The 10,195-nt window shown below is 36.7% G+C and overlaps 1 protein-coding gene across 3 annotated transcripts in view; it reads right to left on the minus strand.

The window, feature by feature from the left end:
* The window catches only part of LOC107699737 (MAM domain-containing protein 2-like), a 20,468-nt gene extending 10,771 nt beyond the window's left edge, over nucleotides 1-9,697 (minus strand). For 2 of the 3 annotated variants that reach the window (XM_016501082.1, XM_016501084.1), the window contains exons 1-6: nucleotides 9,575-9,697; nucleotides 9,232-9,351; nucleotides 4,906-5,156; nucleotides 4,244-4,328; nucleotides 2,048-2,185; nucleotides 1,606-1,862 (exon numbers count right to left, since the gene is read on the minus strand). In XM_016501082.1, coding sequence (XP_016356568.1) covers nucleotides 1,606-1,862; nucleotides 2,048-2,185; nucleotides 4,244-4,328; nucleotides 4,906-5,156; nucleotides 9,232-9,351; nucleotides 9,575-9,605 — 882 coding nt within the window. In that variant the 5' untranslated portion in view covers nucleotides 9,606-9,697. The remainder of the gene's footprint in view (nucleotides 1-1,605; nucleotides 1,863-2,047; nucleotides 2,186-4,243; nucleotides 4,329-4,905; nucleotides 5,157-9,231; nucleotides 9,352-9,574) is intronic. The other variant, XM_016501083.1, reaches the window with a different exon arrangement.
* Between the last annotated feature and the right edge of the window lie 498 nt (nucleotides 9,698-10,195).

A 10,195-nucleotide genomic window follows, 5' to 3' on the forward strand; every position in this document is an offset into this window, starting at 1 on the left:
TATTATTTTTATTTAGCAAGCATGTATTAAATTGATCAAAGGTTACATAAAGACTTAATTAGAAAATATACTAAAATAGAAAAGTTATTTCAAAATTTATTTTCATTTTATATTATAAGTTGTAATAAAATTTCCCAATATTAATGTTTTATTGTATTTTTGATTAAATAAAAGCAGCCGTGGTGAGCATAAGAGACTTCTTTCAAAAACATAAAACAATCTTACCAACCCCAAACTTTTGAACAGTAGTGCGTATTCCAATTAGTTACAAATGTTATAATATGAATATTAGTCTAAGGTAGTGACATTCATAACTAACTGAATGTACATGAAATAATGTTATAGCTACTGCTATTATTGAAAATAATTGCAAAAGTGTTAGCCATTCATCTACTGGAGTTCCAAATATATTTATATAGAGGTTGTAAAGAACCATTTATAGAACATTATTTAATATTTGTTTGACTAAAACTTGCCATCTATGATATGACATAACTCTGCACAGTGTCTTCTATATGTTAACCATGGAATAAAAGAAGGCCCCTTTGATAAATAGGTGCTAGTCTTGTTAGGACAGCTCTTAAGCTGGGAAGTGCATTTGAAAATAACTTTAGTATATTGTGGGTAGTTAAAATGTGTAAGATATATTAAGTAGACAACAAAAGCTTACATATGGATAGTGTCAACATGTGAATGCACAGCATACATACACATTATGACCTGTAGACCAGCACATGACCAAAAAGATGTAAAGAAAAGGTCTCCTGTGCATGTCCTGTCTAAGAGTAAAATACTTGTATTTTATTTTACTTATAAGAGATTTGTGTGATTTATATATGTGATTATTTAATGTGATACCCAACTTGATGACAGCAAGTTGGGTATCAGATTTGTTTAAAACAGATTCTTATTTTCTTTTTTTTTAAGATTTGTTTCTGGCATTTTTACCTTTATTTAGAAAGGACAGTGTAACAACAGGAAGCGAAGTGGGAGAGAGAGAGGGGCGGGATTGGGAAAGGTCCACGAGCCGGGATTCAAACTCGGGACACCAGCATTGCAATGGCGGTTGCACATCTGTTTCACAGATTGCTGTTCTCTAATGAAAACAAAATGCATTTTAATTTTTCTTTCTTTTTTTTTTTACTTAATATGTATACTATTGTATTAACATCCAATGACCATTTTAGGATTTTTATTGCCTTTCTTGAATTTGTTCCTTGTTAATGTTTAACATTATATAAGAAACATGAATATTAGCCTAGGAGACAATATAAGTTGGATAAGCCATCATTTGTACTTTAATATGTACTTATTTGTAGATAGATTTTTATGTATGCTATGTATGACTTGTACCTTCAGTATTGTTAAAGATGGAGGATTGAGGATTCATTTCTAACATGTAATATTAGAACATAGTGTCCATTGTTATCAATGGTTCCCTGTCATGAAAAGCTAACTAAAGATTACTTTTTTTATTATTAGAAGTGAAGACATGTTTGAAGTAGAGCTTTTGTTGGCTTCACTAATGTCATTGTGTTGTGGCCCCAAGCACCACCAACTCTGCACAATACAGGGACACAAAGTTTGTAGAAGAACTTCACTGACCTCTAAAGGATGTGGTGCCTTAATATCCACTTGCACTAACTTCCAATCTGTTGTCGCATACACATCAGGCCTCCATATCTCATCATAGTGGCCCAGCTGGTCCTTAGTGAAGACTGAGAAGAAATTCCCAATGGCTTGGTCCCTTTGATAGTAAAAGGACAAGCACCCTGCCACTGAAGTGGTAGTCATTGGCGAAACCAACTTGGCCACCTCCTGGAATCTTTTAGCATAAACTGAGTCCACATACATGTAGTGACCTAGCTCAGAGTGGAAAAATAAAACAAAGGATGGATTCACAAATCACATTCCTCAGGGTGAGAGAGTAAGCAAGTTCCAAACCAGGAGAATTGTGAGTTGTGAAAAGCTATGGTCACGTTGGTATGATTCATTCCAGTTCTTGACCTATTGTGCAGTATGAAGCTATTCTGTCAGTCTGTGTTACCTCTCTCATTGTTCATGGTGTGGTCATCTGGAAGGTTTGACTGAGGGTCCCGGGCCAAACTCCCACCCACATACCAGTTCACATTGGGATTCCACTGATTACTGTAGCCACACAAGTGGTGCTCCTCAAAGTTGCACTCTAAAACAGACATTAAACATTATTATTATTTAAAGGGGTCATATGATGCGATTTACATTTTTCCTTTCTCTTTGGAGTGTTACAAGCTCTTGGTGCATAAAGAAGATCTGTAAAGTTGCAAAGACTAAAGTCTCAAATCCAAAGAGATATTCTTTATAAAAGTTAAGAGTCAACCACGCCTACCTAAAACGGCTCGTTCTAACACGCCCCCACATGTCTACGTCACGATGTGGGCAGATTTGCATAACACCGCCCAAATGTTCACGCAAAGAAAGAATACACAAAATTATGTTCTTTTTAGCAACATCATATGACCCCTTTAAGACTTTTCATTGTTGTTTTGGAGAGGAAAGTATAATTGCATTAGCACAGTGGTTCTCAATGAGTTAAAAACGGAGGCATTGCAAGGTGCATCTATTGTTGACCACAGACATGAGACCCAATGAGGATTATGTGAAGTTTCTTTTTTTTTCAGGTGTGCCAGATTTTGAGCGAACAAACAATTTAATTATATTTTGAACACAAATCAATCAAATAGCTTCAGAAGACTTGGAAAGCACAAAGCAGCACATAAATGATATGGACTGTTGTTATTGTACTTTTAGAATTAAAGGTGGGATAAGCGATTTTTGAAAAACGCTTTAGAAAACTGATTCGGGCCAAATAGCAAAACAAACTTGCAGCCAATCAGCAGTAAGGGGCGTGTCTACTCATGATGTGGAGGAGAGAGAGTTCAGTGCACGGGACGGACATTATCCGAGCCGAGCGACAGAAAGATAGAGATGGCGGATAAAAAACAAAAGAGGAAAACATCTGCGGAACGATAAGGCAAGAAAGGCAATAAGGCAAGAAGTAGGACCCGTGTAAATATCGGTGTAAATAGCTTTCCAGCGCTGGAGAGAACTCAAGGAGCGGAAGGCCTGCGATCGGACGCCGAGGTTGCTTTGTTTCTTCTCGATAGGTGAGTAACACCGTGTCTGCGCCGCAACAGCTGAAGTCTGTCTAGTACACTGGACGCGACAAAGCGACCGTTGAAAATCATTTGAAATTTGTGTCAATACGTCATGAATAGAACGCAGCAGCAGTTTTCTGAACGCTAGACAGCATCACTGATTATGAGTTCTATAGTATTTTATCGCGCCGCGCCACTCGCATCCGGTGTAGACAAGGTGTAACATTGGTTTTGCTTTGTTTCACAGAACTAATCGTTGCCTGGGTTGCGTACGTATGTGTGGGGCGGAGCTATCAAAATAGGGGCGAGACCCTTTTGGGGTAGGGGTGTGTTTGTTTTGGTGATTTCAAATGTCAACATTGGCTACCAGAAATCGCTTACCCCACCTTTAAAATGTCAAATGGGTTTGGAACAACATGAGGGTGAGGAAAAGTCAGGGTTTTTATTATGGCAAACTATTCTTTTTATATTGCTCCTGCAAGGCAGTATCACTTTTTTATTTATTAACCTACTTATATTAATTCCAATCATTTTGCATTATATAGAATATATTGACAAAGATTTCATTTGATTCGATTTTAAGAGATTAAGTGAAATGAATATGTAATAATGCACATATTTCGCAAAATGTTCATCTCTAGAGTTACTTTTGTTCTAACTAATTAACGTGTTTATGGACATTAAATGCCTTTCCTGCGGTAAGTTTAACCTTAAGTGACATTGTTTACAAGCTTTTGTATTCATGTTTCTTTTTGCGGTTGAAACACTGATTGAGCGTTTACATCCAACTTGATACATTTCATTAAGTTTTACTGTTTCTTTCATCATACCCTCTGATATTCATTCATGTTTATTTTGTACTGTAACTAGTAGCGAAGAAGAAATGTTATAGCGATCTGTCACACCACATTAAGGAGCTTCAAAACAACATTTATCATTTTAATTTAGTGAAAGCTGAGACTTTGTTTCTTATCAGAAGTTACAAAGAACAAAGCTTATTGCAATTATTGGATGGGAGGCACACAACAAATATTTTTTCCTTATTAAAGAATCAAGGATGCTGTGGTCAACAATATGTGTACCCCAAATATAAAAAGAGGACTTACCTATACAGTATCCAGGGATGATGTGTATTTCAAAAAGAGCAATGCTATTTCCCATTCCTCTTCTGGGTTTAGCGTCAAATAATAGCTGAAAATCAAGAGGTGATAAACAAAGAGAAGTGAAACTATTTGGGCTGTAACATCTATTCAGCTGACAAAAACACTTATTATCTAAAGCCTAGAAAACTATCTTACTCATCTTCACTCTCTTTCAGTGACTCATTAAATCAAACACAGTTTTAGTTTTAAACAGTCTAATTTTAGAGTAAATATAATATCAGACTAGAAAGTCAAAACTAGTGTAATGGATTTACTTTTTTCCAATCATAATTCATACAGTAACAACCGTTATTAAACAAAGTCAATCTCTATTCCTTTGTTTACAAAGACCAAGTATTACTCTCTTTCCAAATGTAATTCCCAGAAACTGAGCATTACTACTAGCATAGTAAAACAGCACAAGTGCTTGTCTAATCAAGAGAGAGGCAATTCCACTGTAGTATTATTAACAAAGGGCTCTTTTCTTCTCTCAGCTCCACTCAAACCCTCTTAAGCTAACAGTCTACTATGAAGAGTCTTGACTACATTATATCACATACACAACCCCCTTGTTTCCCCACTTTTCATTTAAACACAGGAGTGACTGTGCCATGTCAGGCAGATACCTGGTAAGCCCCAGACATATTGCGGACGTCCACACCGGCAATGAGCCAACTGTCTGAGGGTTTGTCCGCCGTCCATAACGTGTAGTCAAAGTTCTCACCCTCAGGTCGTAAGTGCAGTTGAAGAGAGCCTGAGCCTGAGATCTGATAGACCAACCGCACACAGCTCCAGTCTCTGAGCTCAAGCTCTGGGCTGACCAGGATATACTTCTCTTTCTCACCAAAAGATGAGGACTCCGCTATGATGAAGCGGCCTGAAAGAATCAGAAGAGACATAATGGTGAGAACATTTGCGCAGAAACACAAGTGCATTACATCATAAGTCTAAGAAGAGAACAAAAGCACTCCAAAAATGTAAAAGAAGCTTATTATTACTGATTGTTTAAACGTTCAGTTGTGTCATTTTTATTGGAGGCTATAACAATGCATCTGGAATTTCCGAAGCCAAACCTGTCAAGTGACAAAGGGTCCCACAGGGTCATCAGTAATGTACAGAAACTTAAAAGACAAAGTAAACGAAATAAATGGTCGACTGTTTCACCATTTTAAACTGTGTGCCTAAAAACGGTTGTGAACTGTATCAGGCGCTCCAAAATAAAGTGCAAGCAATTACAGCAAACAAAGACTCATGGGAGACTCAAGTGTTAATTTAACAGTCCATTTAATCTTCTGACTTCAACAGACCGACCGTTTAGAGCACAGAAATAGGTTACGTTCACATTTAAACAGTTTATTAAAGTAGAAATATCAGCTGTCAGATGTAAAGTAATCATATATGTTGTGAACGTATCCAGTTTCCTCTTGTTTAATATGCATCAAACCTTGACATGATGTAAGAGTGTGTTTGCTGCCGTTAGCTTCAGTGATCTCTGATAGCTCCAGATGTTCTCATGATGATTCATTCCAGGTGCCAGATAAAAAAATTTAAAAAAGCCTTTTTTCTCTTTTCTTTATGACCTCTTATAAAAACACACTTATTTTCTGCACTTTGGTTTGGCCCTCTTTTGAGATCTCTTTTGAGAAAACTAACATAGGACAACATACTTCATAACCACAATATAACTAATGGGACGAAGAGCTGACATCAATGACCTACATGGCTTATTATACACTGTAAAAAGGTTCCAGGAAATGTTTCTGTAACTAGTTGCAGAGACTTTTAAAGTTAATTCATTAACATTATCGTCTCAACTGTGCAAAACTTAGTTTCCAGGTAAACAGATGCTTATTTTCTCCCTGACAATTCTTATTTATGGACACAAACACCAAAACATGTCTTCTTTGATGACGTGTGTACCATCGTGAGGGCAGGATAAAAAATCCCTCCTCTCCAGAAACCTGTCACCCACACACTGTAAAAAAAATTCCATTAAATTTACGGTAAAAAAACGGCAGCTGTGGTTTTAGGTAACGTTTTGTAAACTTAAATTTACAGTTAAATACCGTAATTTAATTAACTGATATAATGTTAATATACCAACCTATTGAAGTACTGAAATCTGTTTTGTACTTTTGTAATACACTGATAACCACCAAATGCAGGCGGTGATGAGAAAGTCACATGATGAACCAAAGCCCATCACAAGCAGCTTTTAAATAATAACATATATAGAAGGTGCACAGTGTCATTCACACAAACACTAAACACCATCATGGTAACACACATGAAACTGAAATAATGCAATAAACATTCATTTAACAACATTAGGTGTAACACACAACCCTAATATACAAAACTGATAAGAAAAAACTAAGAAGAAACATAGTTATTTCAACAAAAAAACATCAAATTTTAAATGTAACGCAGGGAATTCTGAGAATGTCAATTTACGGTTATTCACTATAAATTATACGGTCTTTTTCACTTTCAAAAACGGTATACTACCGTAAAATTAATGTCCAATACATGTAATGTCCAATACAGTTTTTCACTGTATATAGTAGAGGAATTTACCGTTAACCATTTAACAGATTTTTACTGTAGCATTTTTACAGTCTTTTACCGTTAAATTCACGGTCATTTTTTACAGTGCATGACAAGCAATCAAGAAACTGTAAAACAACAGCCTGTCTTGCTATCCAACTGACCAACTAAAAATGTAATGCACATTTATGAGCTGAGTGTACAGAGTATGCGCAGTCATAAATTTCTGGTTGTACATGTACACACTACAGTGTAAAAAATTATTTTCAAAAGTTGTAAATAAATATTGGAAAATAAAGATTATTAGAGTATGTTTTACAAGAACACACTATTTCAGTCTTTCGCCTTCAAAATTTCATGTTTAATTCTATGTTTTATGTGCTTATGTTTCATCTTTGTAGATTGTAATTGTGTAATTGTGAAATTAACTAGCAATTAATATAAATTGATTTCTGAGTAAAAATAGTTTCTACCAATTTGTTTTTCAGTCTGTGATGATGCATTGTACGTCACACATTTATGTATACTCTAGCGTATGCGTAATAAATTAAGAATACTTTGGGATTAGCCAAGCATTCCCATAAAAACCAAAGTTTGGTCACATTATAGAGGCTATTGGATAATATAAAAATATTACAGATCTGTAACAAGCCATACAGCAATAGCATTTTTAGTGGCAATAATAAGCAGAGGGGTAATTTAGCACAGAAATATGTCAAGGATAAAGTGCAGTTCTTGCTACACACTCACAACTCACTGCAGCAGCTGGAAGTAACCCAATTACTTCAGAGGCTTGAAGGGTTAAAATGTGGAGGTGAACTCTGTGAATGTCTGCTGTACATCTCCAAAGGCCTAAAATGATTTCTACAGCTGTCTGAAAATGGCTGCAGAAACAAGGTCACCAGCTCTACTTTCTTTCTCATCATTTCCATCTCTTTATCTCAACTCCTTCTGGAAATGTTTTCTTACATAATGTTTGGCTGCATGTATATGTAATAGATAAATACAGTGAATACTCTAAATGGTTTTCTGAATTATCTTCAGGGTAGCAGAGAGTGGGCATTTGATAAACAGTAACATACATTTCTGGCAAATGTCTGAATCCATTCATTAAACATTTAGCAAAGTGCTTCCATTTTCCTAAAACTAAGAAGTCTGTCTCTGCTGTGTTTCCACTACAAAGTCTGTGTTGTCCAGGAAACCAAACAGAGACACAAATGTGTTGCCCGTCTTGTTTTATTGACCTGTGGGGGAAAAACTCACTTCCCAAGCAAAAGGTTGAGACAGTTGTCAACCAGACAACTGCCCGACGTATGTTCACTGGATTATACTTCCTTCATCATACTTTGGTTAACAGTCATTCAGAAGCATACTCTGTATTCCCCACAACAGCTGAACCCATCCAGTTGTTCACAAACCATCATAGTTTTTGGCAGAGAACAAAAACAAAAGTTAAGCAATGATAACAAAATTATTTTTAGAACAGAGCACAGACGGTTATGGAAAGTGCTCACTGTGCTGAATGCAATATTAGAATAAATTCAAAATACAAGAGATATACAAGAAAAAAATGACCAGCATGACAGCTGTCAGCTGAGAATATGATCTGTGAAACATCTCTGTCCAGATTACATCCTACAGGTCAATTAATAATCTACTGTATGACAACCCTTAGCAGTTGTGTCTTGTCAGAATAAGACCAACAGAGATCGGATCGGAAGTCCTGTTATGTAGAGCAGACTTCCTCAATGAAGTGCAGATGTGCAACCATTAAGCCTTAAACACTGAAGAAAGTAGGGCAGCAATTTTTATATGTCCTTTATATAAATTGATGCATTTCAATACATTCACAGTGCCTTATAACACACCTGTTCAATATCAAAGTTGTGTGCCATTCAGAATTGAATTGGGAATGTCTTAAATGTCTTTAAAGATGTAAGATTGATAAATGGTGTTTGCAGGTGCAATCAGTAAGTATTTGCGTACATTTTGATGGTTTTTATTTGTCACAGTAGTGTCAGTGTTATTTTAGCTATACATTATACTAACACCTATTGTGGCAATGTGTACTAAGTTTCATGTTAATCAAACCAACCATCTATAAGGAGTTAGGAAAGAGGGGTAAATATCCCCTTAAAGATTCAAAAGGGGGGGGGGGAATACTAATGCCATTATGGTCCGTTAGTTATGAGACTAGATATAGCGCCACCTAGTGTCCTACGCTTGTGTATTGGGGTGCAAGTGTAGGGGGGGCGGGGACGGGTATTTTGGAACCATCCCACCACAAGTGATGTCTAATTGATAGTCTCTGACAGCCAAACACTTTTAGGGTAGAAAAAGAATAACTGGCAAATCAGTACTTCAAATAAATGTGCTTGAGCCCCTAAAAAATCAGAAAGTCATACCTTCCTGGTTGATAGTCCAGGCAGCATAAGCGGGATCAGACGTGTAGCCGCAGCTGTCCGTCTCAAAACTGCAGGAGCCTCGCAAAAGCTGCGTCTGAGCCCGCACTAGAAGAGCGACTGCTGGGGATGAAATTACGTCAGATAAACACTAAACTATAACGCCACAGCAAGACTTAAAGACGTTTAAAGTGCTCTGTTAGCGGACATAACTGTGCGAAAAGTCCATTCAGCAACGAAGTCTACGTTGATGCAATTGGATGCAATAAATTAAATCTGCACAAATGCACAGAAGCATGCAAACGAATTAAACCAAATGACCCGTTAGGAAAAAGTGATGACCTACCCAGAAGGGTTGAGAAGTGAAGCAAACTCATGGCTGAAGTTGCAGGGATGCTGGAGTGGACGTGTGATGGTCCACTAACGCAGATTGCGTACGGCAGCTCTGCGACCGCTGCATTCACTCTCCATGCTTTGACTCTGGCAGAGCTGAACAGACAGTGGGAGGAGGGAGTGGTTGTTGGGGCTTCTATTTCAGAACAGGCAATGGGTCTCCTTTAGGTAAGGAGTTTGCCGCTGTGTAAGCGTCTGCAGAAATGACATACTTCTTACTCATCGCTGACAGAGGACTTAATCACAGCTTTGATGGCGTTAAATCACTCTAATAGTCCGTTTAGTAGATCATTGATAAATGATGTTAAACAACAGAGTGACTTCTGAATTGAATGTTTAATAACTGAATGCAATTACTGGTTTACTTAGTAAATGTTAGTGATTTTAATTTAATGGAATAATATTTTAGTTAAGTTGTGTATATGTTTAAACAGTGTTTAATATATTTCAATAAAATGAAACTGTTTTAGAATATATCACAAACAAGTCAACATAATATACTCATAAAGTCTGCTTAAAATGATCTGTCGCAACTTCTGTTGCATCATAAGTTACATTACATTACATTAATTGC

This window comes from Sinocyclocheilus anshuiensis, unplaced genomic scaffold (genome assembly GCF_001515605.1).
Source record: "Sinocyclocheilus anshuiensis isolate Anshui unplaced genomic scaffold, SAMN03320099.WGS_v1.1 scaffold278, whole genome shotgun sequence".
NCBI classification, from domain to species: domain Eukaryota; kingdom Metazoa; phylum Chordata; class Actinopteri; order Cypriniformes; family Cyprinidae; genus Sinocyclocheilus; species Sinocyclocheilus anshuiensis.